Source organism: Taudactylus pleione, unplaced genomic scaffold (genome assembly GCF_031769625.1).
Source record: "Taudactylus pleione unplaced genomic scaffold, aTauple2 ptg000502l, whole genome shotgun sequence".
Classification (NCBI taxonomy): Eukaryota; Metazoa; Chordata; class Amphibia; order Anura; family Myobatrachidae; genus Taudactylus; species Taudactylus pleione.
The window spans coordinates 6266015-6286920 of NW_028284904.1; the positions used below are offsets into that span (position 1 = coordinate 6266015).

General features: G+C 47.6%; 1 protein-coding gene across 1 annotated transcript in view; it reads right to left on the minus strand.

Annotated features, from left to right (window-relative positions):
* Window positions 1–20906, minus strand: part of LOC148501811 (ovostatin-like) — a 405898-nt gene that overhangs the window by 119054 nt on the left and 265938 nt on the right. The window contains exon 13 of the mRNA XM_088449993.1: window positions 9902–10044. Within this exon, the coding sequence (XP_088306119.1) occupies window positions 9902–10044 (143 nt within the window). The remainder of the gene's footprint in view (window positions 1–9901; window positions 10045–20906) is intronic.

Below are 20906 nucleotides of genomic sequence, written 5' to 3' on the forward strand. Positions count from 1 at the left end.
ATGGAGTGAAGCAGAGCTTGGCCTCCCGCTCCCGGGCACAGAACCCCGCGGTGTCCTCTCATGACAGTGTCCGGCAGTGTCCTTTCAGGCAGTGATAAGGTGACCGCGCATGCGCCCCCGCCTCTGCAGCTGCTTCCTCATCTCCCCCGGGGCTAAAGCATTCCCCCCCAATGCTGCCGCCGCCTCTACCCGAGTGTGCCAGCACTGAAACCTCACCCCCCCCGCCACTGCCCACCGCCGCTGACCCCCCTCCACATCCCCTACCACTGTGGCTGCTTCCCCTAGTTCAGACTAACCTGTACCGGAGTCCAAGCGGTGATCTCCTCTAACCAGAAGATCAGATGATGCTGCAGTCACCTGAGATGCAGGAGAGTGCCGGCCGGTGCTTTACTGCATCTCAGCTAACAGTAGTCTTCAGAAGATTGTCTGGTCAGAGGATCGCGGATTGCCGGTCCGGGCACAGGGAAATGTGAACCAGGGGCAGGGGGGCTGGGAAGCAGCCACTGGGGCTCAGAGATGGTGGTTCAACGGTGGCAGCAGCGGAGGCAGGTGGGAGGGGAGATCATCTGTAGCCAGTAGCACACTTGGGCTGCAGCGGTGGGTGGGTGGGGGTAGCTAAGTGTTTAACAACCAGGGTAGCGGTGGGTGTTTTGTAAACTATGGTGTTTTCTTTTGATTGTTTGTTTCTTCTTTGCAGTTGGCCTGTACCTGGGACTGCGGGCCTCCCTCAACAACACCCTGCAGCTCACCCCGAGGTGGATCGGAGCAAAGAGCAGTGAGTGGCCGAGAAGCACTGTACCCCGTACTCCTGTGTGTGTGTCACTTTGTACCCCTTACCCCTGTGTGTGTCACCCTGTACCCCCTACCCCTGTGTGTGTGCACCCTGTACCCCCTACCCCTGTGTGTGTGTGTCACACTGTACCCCCTACCCCTGTGTGTGTGTGTCACCCTGTACCCCCTACCCCTGTGTGTGTGTCACCCTGTACCCCCTACCCCTGTGTGTGTGTGACACCCTGTACCCCCTACCCCTGTGTGTGTGTGACAGCCTGTACCCCCTACCCCTGTGTGTGTGTGACACCCTGTACCCCCTACCACTTTGTGTGTGTGACACCCTGTACCCCCTACCCCTGTGTGTGTGTGTCATCCTGTTCCCCCTACCCCTGTGTGTGTGTCATCCTGTACCCCCTTTCCCTGTGTATGTCACCCTGTACCCCCTACCCCTGTGTGTGTCACCCTGTACCCCCTACCCCTGTGTGTCACTCTGTACCCTCTAACCCTGTGTGTGTGTCATCCTGTACCCCCTACCCCTGTGTGTGTCACCCTGTACACCCTACCCCTGAATGTGTCACCCTGGACCCCCTACCCCTGTGTTTGTGTCACCCTGTACCCCCTACTCCTGTGTGTGTGTCAACCTGTACCCACTACTCCTGTATGTGTCACCCTGTAAACCCTACCCCTGTGTGTGAGTGACACCCTGGACCCCCTACCCCAGTGTGTGTGCACCCTCTACCCCCTACCCCTGTGTGTGTGTGTCACACTGTACCCCCTACCCCTGTGTGTGTGTGTCACCCTGTACCCCCTACCCCTGTGTGTGTGTCACCCTATACCCCCTACCCCTGTGTGTGTGTGACACCCTGTACCCCCTACCCTTGTGTGTGTGTGACAGCCTGTACCCCCTACCCCTGTGTGTGTGTGACACCCTGTACCCCCTACCACTTTGTGTGTGTGACACCCTGTACCCCCTACCCCTGTGTGTGTGTGTCACCCTGTTCCCCCTACCCCTGTGTGTGTGTCATCCTGTACCCCCTTTCCCTGTGTGTGTCACCCTGTACCCCCTACCCCTGTGTGTGTGTCACCCTGTACCCCCTACCCCTGTGTGTCACTCTGTACCCTCTAACCCTGTGTGTGTGTCATCCTGTACCCCCTACCCCTGTGTGTGTCACCCTGTACCCCCTACCCCTGAATGTGTCACCCTGGACCCGCTACCCCTGTGTTTGTGTCACCCTGTACCCCCTACTCCTGTGTGTGTGTCAACCTGTACCCACTACTCCTGTATGTGTCACCCTGTACCCCCTACCCCTGTGTGTGTGTGACACCCTGGACCCCCTACCCCTGTGTGTGTGTCACCCTGTACCCCCTACCCCTGTGCCCCTGTGTGTGACACCCTGTACCCCCTTAACCAGTGTGTGTGTGTGTGTGACACCCTGTAACCCCTACCCCTGTGTGTGTCATCCTGTACCCCCTACCCCTGTGTGTGTCATCCTGTACCCCCTACCCCTGTGTGTGTGTCACCTTGTATCCCCTACCCCTGTATGCGTCACCCTGTGCCCCCTACCCCTGTGTGTGTGTCACCTTGTACCCCCTACCCCTGTATGCATCACCCTGTGCCCCCAACCCCTGTGTGTGTGTCACCCTGTACCCACTACCCCTGTGTGTGTGTCATCCTGTACCCCATACCCCTGTGTGTGTGTCACCCTGTACCCCCTACCCCTGTGTGTGAGTGACACCCTGGACCCCCTACCCCAGTGTGTGTGCACCCTCTACACCCTACCCCTGTGTGTGTGTGTCACACTGTACCCCCTACCCCTGTGTGTGTGTGTCACCCTGTACCCCCTACCCCTGTGTGTGTGTCACCCTATACCCCCTACCCCTGTGTGTGTGTGACACCCTGTACCCCCTACCCCTGTGTGTGTGTGACAGCCTGTACCCCCTACCCCTGTGTGTGTGTGACACCCTGTACCCCCTACCACTTTGTGTGTGTGACACCCTGTACCCCCTACCCCTGTGTGTGTGTGTCACCCTGTTCCCCCTACCCCTGTGTGTGTGTCATCCTGTACCCCCTTTCCCTGTGTGTGTCACCCTGTACCCCCTACCCCTGTGTGTGTGTCACCCTGTACCCCCTACCCCTGTGTGTCACTCTGTACCCTCTAACCCTGTGTGTGTGTCATCCTGTACCCCCTACCCCTGTGTGTGTCACCCTGTACCCCCTACCCCTGAATGTGTCACCCTGGACCCGCTACCCCTGTGTTTGTGTCACCCTGTACCCCCTACTCCTGTGTGTGTGTGACACCCTGGACCCCCTACCCCTGTGTGTGTGTCACCCTGTACCCCCTACCCCTGTGCCCCTGTGTGTGACACCCTGTACCCCCTTAACCAGTGTGTGTGTGTGTGTGTGACACCGTGTAACCCCTACCCCTGTGTGTGTCATCCTGTACCCCCTACCCCTGTGTGTGTCATCCTGTACCCCCTACCCCTGTGTGTGTGTCACCTTGTATCCCCTACCCCTGTATGCGTCACCCTGTGCCCCCTACCCCTGTGTGTGTGTCACCTTGTACCCCCTACCCCTGTATGCATCACCCTGTGCCCCCAACCCCTATGTGTGTGTCACCCTGTACCCACTACCCCTGTGTGTGTGTCATCCTGTACCCCATACCCCTGTGTGTGTGTCACCCTGTACCCCCTACCCCTGTGTGTGTGTCACCCTGTGCCCCTTACCCCTGTGTGTGTGACACCCTGAACCCCCTACCCCTGTGTGTGTGTCAACCTGTACCCCCTACCCCTGTGTGTGTGTCACACTGTGCCCCCTACCCCTGTGTGTTTCACCTTGTACCCCCTACCCCTGTGTGTGTTTCTCCCTGTACCCCCTACTCTCTTTCTGTGTCTCTTTGTACCCCCTACCCCTGTGTGTGTGTCACCCTGTACCCCCTACTCCTTTCTGTGTGTTACCCTGTACCCCCTACCCCTTAATGTGTCACCCTGTACCCCCTACCCCTGTGTGTGTTTCTCCCTGTACCCCCTACTCTCTTTCTGTGTCTCTTTGTACCCCCTACCCCTGTGTGTGTGTCACCCTGTACCCCCTACTCCTTTCTGTGTGTTACCCTGTACCCCCTACCCCTTAATGTGTCACCCTGTAACCCCTACCTCTGTGTGTGTCACCCTGTACCCCCTACCCCTGTATGTGTCTCCCTGTACTCCCTACCCCTGTGTTTGTGACACCCTGTACCCCCTACCCCTGTGGGTGTGTCACCCTGTACCCCCTATCCCTGTGTGTGTGTGACACCCTGGACCCCCTACCCCTGTGTGTGTGTCATCCTGTACCCCTTACCCCTGTGTGTGTGTCACGCTGTACCCCCTACTCCTTTCTGTGTGTTACCCTGTACCCCCTACCTCTGTATGTGTCACCCTGTAACCCCTGTGTGTGTCACCCTGTACCCCCTACCCCAGTGTGTGTGTGACACCCTAGACCCCCTACCCCTGTGTGTGTGTCACCCTGGACCCCCTACCCCTGTGTGTCACTCTGTACCCCCTACCCCTGTGTGTGTGTGTGTCAACCTGTACCCCCTACCCCTGTGTGTGTGTCACCCTGTGCCCCTTACCCCTGTGTGTGTGACACCCTGAACCCCCTGCCCCTGTGTGTGTGTGTCACCCTGTACCCCCTACCCCTGTGTGTGTGTCACCCTGTGCCCCCTACCCCTGTGTGTGTCACCTTGTACCCCTACCCCTGTGTGTGTGTCAACCTGTACCCCCTACTCCTGTGTGTGTGTCTCTTTGTACCCCCTACCCCTGTGTGTGTGTCAACCTGTACCCCCTACCCCTGTGTGTGTGTGACACCCTGTACCCCCTACCCCTGTGTGTGTGTCATCCTGTACCCCCTACCCCTGTGTGTCACTTTGTACCCCCTTCCCCTGTGTGTGTGTGTCAACCTGTAACCCCTACCCCTGTGTGTAAAAAAAGAAAAAATCCAGCAGCGGAGCTGTCATTCGGGTAGTCGTGTCCTTAGAGGACACTACTAATGTCCATGGGATCGGGTAATTCCTATTTTTATTTTGCCAAGACCCAGGATTTGCCTACTTTGGAACAAAGAGGACAGATCTACGCATAGGATGATGTGAGTGTGGAATCTTTATTACAGGTACACCTTTGGATTACCTACTGGAGAATGGTGAACAAGCCGATAAAGGGGCGAAACGCACATCCAAGGACCCCAATGATCATGGTTCGGCTGGTGCACACGCCGACCAATTCTCTTCATCTGGATGTCTACTGAAGGGTAATACAGTATCACACCCCTCAGACCTCCGTGTCTGTGCCTTATATTGTGACACAGTCTGCTGCCTCTCTGTTTCTCCTTTATGATGTGGAGATATGAGGGTATTGTATTAACACATTGATTAGAGACAGCGTGACTGCAATTAGATATTTCTGCCTGCATAAACTCTGTATAAAGTAATATCAAGGTGGATGCACTTATGGGCTTATTGTCACATATGTAAAGACAAAATCAGACGCTGACAAATAGTGTGTGGCTAGTGATGCTTAGCTCTACTCATTACATAATATTATAAAACATTGGATATAATTGGATGTTGTTTGTCTATCGGTCTGTGTGTGTGTTTGTTTATTTATTTATTTATCTCCGCACATATATTTCCCTAGGAATATATTGCTGAGAAGATCTGGCTCTATGTGATACTCAGTATTATTTAACAACGGTTTCTCCAGTGAGAGGTGATATATAGCCTTTGTGTCATCTTCCATTTCCTTTCCTAGGACACTAGTATAATATACAACTATCATCACATATACAGATAAACTAGTGTGTGGGACATATACTATATCACCATATATTGGTCTGACATGGGCATGATAACCATATGCGATGTCCTTTATATCAATGTTCTCATAACAGCTATTAATGTTGAGCCAAATATTTACCCCAGGTACCCAAATATAGGGTTGCACATCTGAGACCTATGAACACTAGGCAAAAGTGTTCCACGTTATTTTCCACAATATTTTCGCCCTTCGCCTTTCTCTAAAAAAAAGTTTTTCATAATTTTTTGTGTGTAGGGTAACCTTATGGAATTAAACTGTAATAATCTAGAGGAGGGTTCTAGACTTACTGGACCCTTGTAGTACATACTAGATGCTATATTTCTACCTCATATGCACTAGAATTTATCACAGTCTACATTATACACAGTATGATTACCTTGTAACTCACAAGCTTTGACTTTATTTGTGTTATTTGTATATACATCTTGGGAATTTATTTTAAAGGATTATAATAAAAGTTAAATTTTTTATTACGACATTGATCATATATAAGAGTGCCCCACAAAAAGAGCTTTCTTTTCTCTCTCCTTTCGAATACAACTGTATTTTGGCTCTGGGGAGCACCGCCAGCACAAGTTATTTCAGGATCCAAGTTCCCTTGGACGTTAATAATTCTTTGTAAATGTTGGTAAAACGATATTTGGATACATACTAATATATTTTCTGTGCGGATACAACTCCTTCTCCACTTTTCCCTCTACTGGAGAAGAGGACAGATTGGCTTCAGGGATACATAGGTGAGTATGTGAGATATTGTGTGCATGTGTGAGAACATGTGTGTGTGCATGTATGTTTTAATAAAATTGTACTTTTCTACGGTGTGTGTTGTGTGTTGTATTAATATTGCTTTTGTTGTGGAACTACAGCTACCAGCATGCTCATAATGCTCCGCATGCTGGTACTTGTGGTTCTCCAAGTACCAGCATGCCGAGGAGGCTTGCTGGGAAATGTAGTTCCACAGCAAAAGCCAATATTTATATTTTCAAATCACCGCACTTGACATAATCAACCCAGCACCCACTGCCCAGGAGTGCTGGGGATAGCCACGGGCTATCAGCCTGGGCCTGGGGTGCCCTGAGGAGGGGGAACCCTTTATTGGGGAGTCCCCATCTCCCCATGGATCCCCAGCCTGGGCTGACTTGCAGTCAGGGGTGATGCTGCGGCTGGGGGGCCCGGTGAAAGGGCTCCCCTGGCTGTGTCATCACCCCCCGCTAGAAGGAGTCCGATGCTGGTTCTGGGAAATACAGGGGGGTCCTATGCATTTTTTGACACCTGTATTTCCAGAACCAGAACTGGCTCAGAGCCCTGTACTAGTTGCGCTAAATACAGGGGACCCCTACGTCATTTGTCCCCCGTATTTAGGCAACCAGGACAGGTTCTGAAATGCCCGTTGCTGGTTCGTCTTAATACGGGGGACCCCAATGTCATTTGTCCCCTGTATGTAGCACAACCAGCACAGTGGCTCCAAAGCCCGCTGCTGGTTGTCTTTTAGGAGGCGGGGCTACACTTTTTTTTTTACACATTACATTTTTAACAGATGCATAGCTGGATCTCACTGATGCATTCGTGAATCTGTGACTTATTGATTTGATTTTCTCAGGTGCATAAGCACTACCAATGAGCCCTCTGTCGCCCACTGATGCCCCCTTTGCACTACACCGCTGCCACTGCTCTGCACCACCGCTTCTGTTGCTACCCAGCACGCCTACAGCCATCTCGCACTCTGCACCTCCAAAACCAACCTCCTGTGTGCTGTCCCCTCTTCCACCTGCGTTAGTGTACCATTTTGTTGCCCTTCTCCCCTGCAGGTGGCCCGGTTTGCTCATCCAAACCCTGATAGTTAATACATTTTAAAAAAGCTATGAAATTCCATAGACAAAAAACCTTACGGTTTCATATGTCCCATTAAGGCTGCTTAGACATGATCTGAAAATTCACAAAACCTATTGATTTCATGACACTCAAACTTCAAAAAGCAATGAAATTACGATCATTAAGGCTGACGCCTTAATGGACATGTTCCTTTCACAATACAGATATGGTATGCCATCACACCCTGTGGTTAACTGCAAATTCAGCACTCTCACAGAATGAGATTGCTGTCACTCACAAAATGGTGGAGCTGCTAATTCACAGAATTGTGTGCTTATTGCAACTGAGGTCAAAGCAGAAAATAGAGCTGTGCAGATGGGATAAAGTGGTGTGGATGGGGGGAGGAGATACACTAGCGTGGATAGGTGAGACATGAAGGCGTGTAGAGGAGAGAAGGTTAATCAGTACAGAGGGGGGTAGCCAAAGTAATGCAGATGGGTGGAAAACAGTGGTGCGGATGGGGGGAAACAGAGTGGCACGGTTTGGGGGTACAACGATGTGGATGGGGGAAGAGAGTTGCATGGACATGGGAAGACAGAGCAGTGCAGATGGGTACAGACAGATTGGTGTGGATAAGGGAATACAGACTAGCACAAATAGGAGAACACACAACAGTAGGGATTGGGGAAGACAGATTAGTGTGGATGGGTAGGAAGACAGAGTAGTGCAGGTGGGGGGAGGAGACAGAATTGCACAGTTGGGGGGGACAGAGTGGTGCAGATGGAGGAAGAAAGAGTGCCACAGAGGAAAGTAAGACAGTGGCATGGCTTATGGGAAGGCAGTGGTGCAGAAGGAAACAGAGTGGCATGGATGCAAGGCGGTGCAGATGGAGAAAGGCAGATTGGTGAGGATGAGAGAACACAGACTACCATAGTTCGGAGACCACACAGCAGTAGGGATTGGGGAAGACAGATTGGTGTGGATGGGGAGGAAGACAGAGTGGTGTGGGTGGTGGGGGGAGACAGAGTTGCATGGTTGGGGGGATCAGAGTAGTGCAGATGGAGGAACAAAGAGTGCCACAGATGAGTGAAAGACAGCAATGTGGCTGTGGAGAAGGCACGGATGCAGGGCGGTGCGGCTGGGGAAAAACATTGGTGCGGATGAGGGAACACAGACTATCACAGTTGGGAGACCACACAGCAGTAGGGATTGGGGAATATATAGCAGCATGGAGGCATATAGGGGAAGAAAGTGCTCATTCATAGACAGAGCATGATATTTTTAAAAATAAGAGAGCTGAAGGTGTTTTCTAAATGAGATAAATGTATGCAGTGATAAGGATGTTGGAAGCCAGTGAGATTTTTTTTATTGATCAAATGGGAAGATTGCGGGCACTGAGTGGGATGTGGGAGCCACATAACTGCTTTGATCTCACTTGCATAGACTGCATGTGTGTATTCCAATGAGCACACAATTCTGTGAATTAGCAGCTCCACCATTTTGTGAGTGACAGCAATCTCATTCTGTGAGAGTGCTGAATCTGCAGTTAACCACAGGGTGAGATGGCATACCATATCTGTATTGCGCAAGGAACACGTCCATTAAGGTGTCAGCCTTAATGATTGTAATTTCATTGCTTTTTGAAGTTTGAGTGTCATAAAATCAATAGGTTCTGTGAATTTTCAGATCATCTCTAAGCAGTCTCAATGGGACATATGAAACCATAAGGTTTTTTGTCTATGGAATATATATATATATATATATATATATGTGTATATGTATATATGTGTGTACATCATATATGTATGTATGTATGTATATATATATATATATATATATACATACAATATAAAGAAACAACCCAATAAAAATCCTGTGTTTGCCCCTGAATGACGCAATTTGCGCTGCATCGCATCATTGTAGCTCTGCTCCTGCTTTACAATGTTAATAATCTCAATCGGGGGTGGCCTGCGAATATGCGAATAAGCTTCCACTCCCCTGCACCACCCACCTATGCTGCCTCCTCGCCCCCTACTGTGATGACCTGCTGCCACTAGGGGATAATGTATGTCTTTTTCATAGACATGTGCAGAACAAATTTGCATATTTTCCAGTTGCCATCCAGTCCAACTCAGCATCAACCCTACTGGTAGGATCTCAGCTGCATGTAAGGCATGAGTGTGAGGAGGAGATGTCACACCTGCTTACATGGGCATGGGGAGATGCACAGTATCAAGCATTGGAGAAAGATAAAGTGGAATAATTGGCCAAAGGAGCCAATCACCTTGTAACTGTCATTTCAAAGACTGTGCTAGATAAGTGATAAAAGCTGATTGGTTGCTTTGGAGGACTTCTCCAATTTATCCCCCTCAAGGCTTGATACATGTCCCTAGTCACTGTGAGGACCACTGCTGAGCAGATTAATTAAGTTGGGATACCTGAAACACTGTAAAAAAAAAAAGATTGCACTTACCTTATTGTCAAAGCATGGCTGCATGTCCAGGGACAGACTATCTGCAATGAGTTCATTATCCACCTTTGTGAACACCATTAGATTAGCGTTGGGTGCGAGTTGGCCGTTTGCAGAGATTGTAACGATATAAGAGCCCTTCTTATCTGTAAGGATGAAAAGATTATTACACACACAACACATGGCCGATCCTGTAGTGTAAATCACCTTTAATTAGAAATGAAAGAATACTCCAAAATGTTATTATATTTCTGAATGAATAAGTAATAAATGCATTTCCATTTTCTATCATGTATTTGAAGTTGAACTTGTATTGTTGTTGAATTCTGTCTAGCAGCAAAATGTTTTTGTTTTTATGTAACCCCTGGGGATACTGCAGCTGGTCCTCAGCACCCAGGGACTACTTTACCTTTGCCTCAGTACTAAGCATTTCAGTGAGAGAAACTACATTTCCCAGAAGGCTGCTGTGAAAATAGGGAGGGGCCAAATGGGTCTGTGTGTATGGAAAATAACACTTTTCAAGTCAATTTAACCTAAAAAAAAGAAGCGCTGTTCAGCTAGTAGGAATAATAATCCATTTATTTAAGCACTTATTGCGCTATCCAACATCTAAAATTAATCACCATTGTAAATAAATCACATATAATAACATACGGAAATTATTTGTTAATAGTACAACTATATATACTAAACGCAATTCATCACATAAAATGTATTTATTAATACCACAACAGCATATATTAAGTTATCAATCAGTTATTGGTCATCCGATTTTTGATGATGTTTAGTAGAAAGTTAGAATTCCATATTCTCCAGCCACTTAATAATAAAATCATTATTTGCACATTTCACTTGTATCCTTTGAACTTTCTTTAAAAGTTATAAGCTTGTTAGTAGAAGCAATTATTAATAGATGAAATATATATTGCCTATATTATCCAGTTAAGATCTATATAAGCAAATATATTTCATCTATTAATAAAAAGAGAGAGATGGATAGCTGTACATATACTCCATATGCCTTTGTAGGAAATAAAAAGTCAGTGTTGGAGGTGATCAACGAGGTGTGACAAGATCACTGGTACATACCTCCCAACTGTCCTACATCCAGCGGGACTGTCCCATAGCAGAGCAGCGGATAAGCAGGAGAAGAACAGATGGCATGCGCATGCATACGGCATCTGTTCACTTGTGTACGGAGAGCCAGGGGGCAGCCCAGCATCTTGAAGAGTGCTGGGAACACCCCACAGTGATGTAAACGGGGGAAGCTCCGTCTTCCATAGACTCCACCCATTTTCCTGAAAGTCCCACCACCTTTTCAGACGTGCGCGCCTTCCGCACGCAAACTGTCTCTAATCATGATACCTAAATGTTGGGAGGTATGCTGGTATAGTGATGGAAGGCAGGTATATTTGCACAAGATTTCTCACATATGTCTTAAAACCCAAGGAGTATTGTTGGTTCTACTGAGAGCTGTTGGGCTTTTGGTAAGAACCGGATTAGGGTCCTGGGGTTGGATGTGAGAAGAGAAGGCGGGTTCTCCATCCATTAGGCCCAGTACTGATTTTTGGGCTTTTTTGCCTCACAAGAGGCTAATTAGGGCTTGCCGCTGTGTATGTGTGTCTTAATGCTGTCAGACTGATCATTTGGGAGACTGCCTGGGGAAAGGAGAGTCTTTTTGTGTCTCTGTGAGAGAAACAGGTTACTGAATCCAGGTGAACTCTGTCTGGTAAAAACTGCTTGCACTTTGTTTTATTAGTGAGCTAGGATCATTTTTGTGTTTAGTTAGTGCCAGATGGCAAGGTGTTTATTTCTGTTTATTTTGTTTTGCTGCATAATAAAACTGGCTGAGGCCAGTTGCACCAGACCAAAGGACTTTGTGTGATTTCTCAGCTGCTGCGCACTGCCATCTACCCCAGGAGATGGTACCAGTTCTCCCACCCTGTTTACAGAGGCTTAAGGCCTGATTCAGAGGTGCACGCAGTGCCGATGTTCATAAAGTTGAGAGATGTTCTGCTACTGCACATGCGTGAACATATTTGAGAACCTCCAATGGTGCATGCGTCACACAGAGTGTGCAATCAGACGGTATCAGAAATATGGCAGAGAAGTGATGGGCTTTCCTGGGTGGTGGCTAGTAGTGCACGCAACAATGTTCCGTTCAGTGGGGTGCTGTGAGAGAGGGAGAGATGGAGGAGAGTGCGGCACCGGGCCCCTCTGGCAAGCCCGGGCTCTGGTAAATAGTAACCACTTGCCCACCCCCGTCGGCGCCATGGTTATGATGACTATGCTCAGCTGCTGTGTAAGCAATCATCTGGTCCACATGTATAGGTTCCATTTCCCTGGAGCGCTATCTGCTCACTGGCTCTCACAGGTCTTATATACGAGGAAGTAAAAGTTTTCAAGATTCTGATACAGATAATAACTAAGTTTTTTTTTTTTTGAGACCATATAAAAATATAAAAAAAAAACTGTATACAGTGAGATAACACTATAACACTGTGGTAATGCTACTGAAGGACAATCCAAGGGCAAGGCAAATGTGTTAGAATGGGAGAACATTACTGCACATTCTTCTATATGGCTCCTCCAGGGATGATGCTACATTCCCTTACCAAGATGGCCAACAGAGTTACGACTGAGCATGTGTGGCGCCATCTTGCTACTATATAGACTGCCAAAGTTACATTAAAGCAGCAGTAAATTACGTATGAGTGATTATTTAGACCGGATGATGTCTGTCTCTCAGCAGGTAACGAATGTTGGTGTACAAGTAGATGACAAATAATTAGCAACAGCCACAGGAGCAGAACTATTGGCGGTTCAACAATGAAGGCGCCCGCAGCTGGGAAGTACTAATAATTAGTCAAACTGACTCATTATTGCAGTAGTCTGTGGCCGTCCATGAGCTGTATTTAAAGAGGAGGTGGCCCAGCTGGAGGAGAGGAGGGGGATCCTCCTCTTCTTATCCTTGATCTACATGTCACTAGACTGCTCGAGACCCAGACCAGCCTCTTCCCCTGAGTCCCCACCCCCTCCTCTCTGTCTATTCTACTGTCACACACCCACGCTCCCTAACCCCGTGTCACACACCCCTTTCCTCTGCCTTGGAGAGCAGCAGGGAAAACAAAAATCCCCTTTCTGGACAGATAAGTGCCAGTGTCAGGGGGGCTCTATGCAATGGGGTGGGGTGTATTTGTTTTTTTCAGGGGGGGGGGGTTGGAGTGTGTTTTAATACTGTCTATGGTGGCAGATGTTTAATAATGTAGTGTGTATGTGTGTGTGGTGTATTAATTTTATGTATATGTGTGTGAGGCATGTATTCATATTATATGTGTTATAACTTATAAGTGGGTCACTGATGTTCTCTACACTATATGGTGCCCACTGTGACACTCTCTGCATTATATGGCGCTCACTGGAATGCTCTCTGCATTATAAGGTGCTACTGATACCCTATGCATTGTGAGCCCAGGCCCCTTCCCCGCAATACCACACCCATTTTTCAATTGCGCACCTTCAGTGCAAGTGTTATAATTGTCACAAAATACAGATATGCCCAGTTACATCTTTGTGCGGTAAATCGCACCACACAAAGCATGAGTCTCACACCCGTGAATGGTTATGTGCACCTGTGACCTCATAGGATTGCATGATGTGATTACAGTGCATGCCATAGCATAGTATATGCAGCAGCATGGCAATGATGTAAGTGGACGCATCTGTAGGTCACTAAGCCATTAACTGTAAGCAAGTACAATTGAATCCTGTGCAGAAATGTATTAACAAAGATGAGTCAGCCCTTAATGTTACAGATAGCTACAGAAAGGATTGTTAGTATATTGATTCAGGCGCAACAAGACAATTCAGCTCCAATAAGGAGTGGTTCACCAAGCTGAGTGTGGCCCTATCACAATCAGTGTTATGATCCATGCAATTCCTCCTCCCTGCCTCTGGTGTTGCTCTCTGCCTGAGGTCTGTATAGCATATTCCACACTGGCTAGTCTGTGATCATGCAGCATGATTACCTGCTAACTGGTTATACTGCACTGTGAATCAAGCCAGCTGTCTTGGTATCCTGCTGTGCAAACCAAGCCAGCTATCTTGTTATCCTGCTGTGCGAACCAAGCCAGCTATCTCGGACTGCTCTGCAAACCAAGCCTGCTATCTTGTTATCCTGTACTATCAGCTGAGCCTGCAAGGGTAGTCTGTAATGACTAATGGCCCTATGACACAAAGGAAATGGCAATCAAAAATTGACAGCCACAAAAGTTGGGATAATTAAATCTTGCTTGAGAATAGGATCCAGAACAAATGTCACAAAATGTATTTTGTGTCCCAGAAATAAGAAAAATCATATCTCCATAAGTGTCCTAGAAAGGAGAGGTCACAGAGTTCAAATACACTGTGCGAAACAAAAGTGTGACAAAAGTGGGACACTGTGCGAAACAAAAGTGGGTGTCAGCAGTTGTATGTCCTTGATACACAGCTCTGCTACGCAATGATGAGTCACAGTCATTTGAATTCTGGCATAGAAATCTTGGTCACCTTTGACAGCTCTACATTGGTGCTTCTCAAGGAGCTAGTTCTGTTTGGTTCATGATTTTATAACTCAGGGTTCCACAGTGTGGTACACACTTACGTCATTGTGCATTTATTGTTTTTTCATAAACTACCTATCGGCAGATAATGTGTGCAACCATAAACATGTTATAACAACTTAACTAAAATAAAGAAACAGACAAAGTATATGCGATAAAAACATATGGTCAGCTTTATTTATTTTTACAACATAGTATGGTGGAATAAGAAAGAACGGCGAGTCATCTGACGCCTCACTTGACATAAGCAAGGATGTAATGCACTCACTGAAAAGGGCCACTCTCCCAATTCAAGTGTCAGAGTGATATAACAACTTGCAAGGGCTGATATCCCTCTCTGGCAAGTTGGATGGTATCCAGCCCCCATCCCAATGCACTATTATTAGCCCACTCCAACGAGAGGTGCCGCTGACCCCAGTAGGGTAAAATCAGCCTAACCAGTGCATTGAAGGGGGGTGCACCGCCAATTACTGCAGCAAGGTGGACGCTTTATATAGACTGCCGTTCTTTCCCGCCATTGCAAATAAAGCCGACACAAGACACAAAAGGAAAATCAGGGAGGGAGGGTGGGAGATCAAGTTCAAAAGAGGCAGATTAACTCTACAGACCTACCCACACTCCTACTAACTACACCTCTTAAATCAGCACTCACCAATCCATACACAGTGACAACCTGTCAATCATTAAGCTAACCTTCCTACCTAATTTATTAACTCCACGTATCCCTGCCTAGGTGTTTATATGCCCTCAGATCTATCCGAACTTCGGTTATTTTATATTTATTTCATTTATTTCCCATTCCTTCTTTTATTTTTCATTTTTCCTTTAATACTGATCACCATTATTTATTTATTAATCATCATTATTATTGTCTAGGTCTTCATGTTTTGATTTTAGATTTAATGTATTTTTTATGTATCTTCTGAATATGTGTATTAAATATTGACCAGCGCCCTACATACCTACCTTTTTGTTTATTCAAACAGTCCAACATAACAATTTTTATTAAGGTAAGGAACATTTTTCATTCATCGTTGTAAATATAGTTTATTACACTTCTAAAAATCGTTCACTTTTTCAAGGGAAAATCTGACAGAAAATCGTTGGTTACAAAATCATTACGTGTGTATGCACCACATGATACGGAATGCATTTTATATGCAAGTAGTAAATTAAACCCACGAGTCTGTGGTCTGCCTCCGAACAATCATGGGTTAAGGTTTTAGTGAGATAAAGGGGGGTGGAGTTAAGAGGGTTGCCAGCCTATTGAATGGTCTTGTGGGAGGGGTTTCAGGGCCATTTTGTGGAGTTGTTCAGAATCCATTTTAGTGTGTTCTGGCTTGGAAATCGGTTGGAGCAGGTGCAGTATTTTGCGGCGGGCCCGTCTGCTCATGGAGCAGCTGGGGCCGCACGCAGGGGAGGAAGATCTCCTTCCTCTGATTTGCAGCCGTCGCATTGGCCTGGCTTTTCACCCTTCAGTTTTGTTATGAACTCCAGCGGCTCCAGCTCTGAGGCCTGGCTGGGCTCAGGGGACTCATTAGAGGAGCCGAAGTCACCTGAGTTTCAGGGGTCAGAGGTCATCTGACCCCTCTGTTGGCGGGCAGACTTCTTTGGGAGCTGGCCGCAATACTGGTGGGAGTGCTGCAATCCTGGGCTCTGCTGTGGGTTCCTATGGAGTATTGAGGGAGAGGGTGCGGACATATGCGCAGGTGGTAGTGGGTGCTCCACCTTTTTCTGTGGCACCTTCTTTGGCAGTCCATTGTGCCAACACGGCCATCCTCCAGGGTCTTCGTCCGAGGATAAGGGAGCGCATTTGTGCGGGTCGTTATGTAGATGTTTTTGCTTTGACCTCTAAGGCCCACAAAAGCTTGGTGGCCGCGCGGAAGGAAAGTGTGAAGACTCCTTTAAGTCTTACATGATTTGGTTTAGTCGGTTTTGTGTTTTTATGGCATGTTACTTGCGAACGCGGCCCAACGAGCTCATGAATTTGGTCCGATACTTACACCTGATCCATAGCCTGTATAGATCAGCTAAGGATCAGGGGTGGCAAAATTACGATGAGGAGTTCCGTAATAAATTTTGACTCCAAAGATGTAGAGGTGTGTTTGGATGTGACGCAGCCTCAGCAGGTTGGAGGAGAGGGAATGGTGGCGAAAAAAGGACAGCCAGCTGGGAAAGTGGGGACATCCACTGCAGGTGCAATGACAAAGGGGCGTTGCTTCACGTTCAATATCAGTTGTTGTCCCTTTGGGTCGAAATGTCATTTTCGATACCAATGTTTGCATTGTGGGGGAGCCCACCCGGGGAAAGACTGCAGTCGTGCAACAACTGCGTGGGGTGGGGTCCCCTCGTGAGTTAGCCAGCCTGGGGGCCCTGGTTCTAAGTAGGGCTCCCATGCCAGTAGATGTAGTTGCCATGTTGCATTGGCTTGTTGCAGGAGGGCTTTCTTCATGGTTTTCGTATCCCAATAATTGACGAGGTTCGCACGGGTTTGCTGTGGAATTTACGTTCCGAAATTTGATTTTCCGGCAGCTTTGCGGGAGAAGGTCATGAAGGGGGTCAGTTTAGGGAGAATGATTGGCCCTTTCTCGGAGCCGCCTCTGCCGGATTTGGTGTTGTCTCCGGCAGGGGTGGTACCGAAGAAGATTGAAGGGAAATTTTGACTTATCCAGCATTTGTCTGGGCCGGAGGGTTTTTCGCTTAACGATGCAATCACGGAGGACCTATGTCGAGTGACGTATCGGTCATTTGACAAAGCTTTAAATATGGTTAGGTCCTTTGGGGCTGGGGTGCTCATGGCCAAAAAGGGGGGGGGAAGGCTGCGCTATACCTATATAGCCAAATGTGATGCAGGCCTGGGGGTAAATAGGGATTCACCAACCCTACTAAATAAATAGATATATAAACACAAGAGGATTATACCCCTGGCGCTTCACACGTGGACAGCAATATTCATATAATTAATGTTATATCAATGGTAAGCCACAATGAAGGTAAAAAAAATGGTTTATTAACAAAAAGATGTATATATTTTAAATGGCCAATATCAATAAAAGTAAATCAAACACATACGTATAAACATACACACATTTAACACATAACATATAGTATAACTGACAGTGCAAATCTGTTTCGAGTGTGAGATACACCACTGGGCGTTTTACTCTCCCCTCTGTAGTATGCAAATTGTCTGCAATGGAAAGTGTCCACAATAAGTATTGTCCACAGAAGTCTGTAGTAGTCAATTCCTTAACCAGGATAAATATATGCCAAATTTGCAGCTACTGACGATTGTCCAAGGAGTAAAACCCCTTATAACTATAAGAATGGGGATAAGTCTCACCGTTGTCGCGCTGAGCTGAAATCGTGTGCAGACTCAGAGGTACAGAAATGGTTTGCCAGCATACACTTACCTCGCTGTCATCAACATGTTTCACCCAGTAACTGGGCTTCATCAGGATGGCGAGTCTCTGCAACCTCAGCACTTTAAATACCCTGGTGGCTCTTCATTCCACGTGTTGGAATAACCGCTTCCGCCCGGCTTCAGCGCTGCTCCGTTACTTCCGGCACTGCCTACTTCTGCCCGGTGGCTAACATCACTTCCGCCAGTCTCTCTCCATGTTTATATGGATTACTAAAGCGTGGCTTCAGTGCTACTCCATCCTGTATTGTGTTCAATATCCGCTCTCTTTCTGACGTCACTTCCGCCAGTCTCTGCCCCGCTAGCTATCATGGAATTCCTTCGGGCTTCTTTAAAATATAGTAATCAGGTGCCAGGAATCATCATATAAGGACATCCCATATAGACTGGGCTGGAGGAATCTCTGGCCCTGATTCAGAGCCGGACGCTCTGACAGAGTGCTCGCTCTGAATCAGGGCCGCCCCTCCTAGTTTTTGGAGCGGCCTCCTGGCTGCTCGCATAGCTGTGGGTGACCACCCACAGCTATAGCGAGTGGCCAAAATGATGGTCATGATGGTCAAGACCATCGTTACCATCGGGCTTGCGATGAGACTCTTGCAGTAGGGTCTCGCTGCCGCAAGCCCTGGAGTGCTTTTGGCTCTATCATAGCCAAAAGCACTCCCACTGACATCACTAGTAAGCTGGCTCTCAATGTGGATGCATTTATGTATGTGCCTTTATCAGGAGGCCTTACATTTGACAAAATTTATAAGTGCCTTTATCATGAGGCCTTATAATTGGCACTAGTGTGAAATCACACTAGTGATGTCAGTGGGGCCGGCCCCAGACGGTAGGCATTCCCATGGGAACGCCTCCGTCTGGGCAGCCACGCCCCCGGCACGCCCACCAAAGGGGGCGTGCTGTCACTCAACATCAACAGCACGCCCCCTTTGGTGCGAGACCCATAACAACGGCTTGGCCGTCGTTATTCAGGTCTCGCGCATGCGCACCACGGAGCCGCCTCCGTCGTGCGCATGCGCACTTGGGCAACATCGACCCGCTTGCGAGCGCTCAGTGCTCACGAGCGGGTCTGAATCAGGCCCTCTGTCCACCACAATGTCCCTCATGAACTTTAAAAATTATATTACAGTGCTTACAAAACAAACCACAACAAATAAACCAATGACAATAAAAATATAATAAATATGATAAAATTAATAAATATAACAAATATATGCACTTGACCCCATACATGCATATATACATACATATATATATATATATATATATATATATAGTCTAGGAGAATCCGGCACTCAGGTATATAAATAACGTGGTCAGGTGCCTTTCCCAGAAAAATATATCCAGAACAAAGTGGATGGCACTCTGACATAAATACATCCACATAAAGAGGCTGGTAACACAGCCCTTGTGGTCGACGTTTCGGAGTTTTACTATTTTATCAAGACATACAAATAACAAAACAAACACATATCTTATATCACTTCACCCGGTGCTCGGCGTCTTCCCCATCTCCGCCCACGTCAGAGACCGGATGACGTCACTGTGTACGCATGGTGCCGACGTCCCGACCATCTCACAGGGGCGTGGTTAGGACAATGTGTACCATCACCATGACAACAGGGTAACCGGACTATGGCCCTCATTCAGAGGCGGTCAGAGGATGCAAGCGGTCACTCAGAAACTGGGCGGCCATTTGCATCCTGACCGCCCGCCTCTGTTTCGGTCGTTAGGCTGTGGGTTTACAGCCACAGCTCTAACAACTGCTAGGGTGATGGTCGCGATGGTCAAAGACCATCGCTGCCATCGCATCTTACGACGAGACCCTAGGGTAGGGTCTTACTTGTCGTAAGCCCCGGAGAGCTTCTGGCTATGTCAGAGCCGGAAGCTCTCCACTGACATCACTAGTGATGTCAGTGGGGCCTCCCCCAAATGGCAGGCGTTCCCATGGGAACGCCTCCGTTTGGGCTGCCACCCCCCCGGCCCGCCTTCCAAAGGGGGCGAGCTGTCAATCAACATCGACAGCTCGCCCCCTTTGGAAAGAGACCTGCTACAACCGGTGCTGTCGGTTTCACGCATGCGCACGAAGGAGCCGGCTCCCTCGTGCGCATGCGCACTGGACAAACATCAAGGCGGCCATACAGTCGTAGACCGTTCGGCCGCCTCTGAATGAAGCCCTATGTGTCAGGAGATTCATCAATACAACCTAAAAGGATAACAATGCAAAATAATGTGCAGGCATGCTGGTATACTGAACTTCATAATAAAGCCCACTACTGATCTATTCAGGACTAAAAGACACTGACCAATTTTATATGAAAATTACAATCTCGGGAAATCTATGTATTACGTATTAATTGCATTAAAACCAGACAGTCAAAAAAATGAATATAGTCTTCCCTAAGAAATAAAGTATCCAAACTACACACTGATCAAGCTAACAATTAACTGATGAGCAAACAATTAACCCAAACTAAGCAGTCACCAGAATTATAGGAAACATGTATAGGACTTCATCTCATTCAGTCCATATGGATGCACAGTGTTCAATATGTGCATCCATTTTGTTTCAAGCTGCAATAGTTTTCGGCCCCTGTCTCCTCCTCTTAGATTGGGGGGGACCCAATCTATCATCTTACATCTAATTGTAGAGAATCCATGTTTAAAGTCCCTAAAATGCCGGGCCACTGGTAATTCTGAAGTTTTACTATCGATGGCTGCCCTGATGCTTGATCGATGCAGGACCATTCTTTCCTTAAACTGCCTAGTAGTGTTTCCAATACAAAATAAGCCGCAAGGGCATCTGATATAGTAGATTACAAAACGGCTTGTGCAGGTTAAAGCGTGTTTTATATGAAATTTTTTCCCAGTATGAGGGTGTACAAACGTATCCCCCTTCTCCAGGCTGCTGCAAGTAATGCAGCCTGTACATCTAAAATACCCGGTTTACGAGATTGAAAATGTTCTGGTTTAGGTTCGCAGTGCG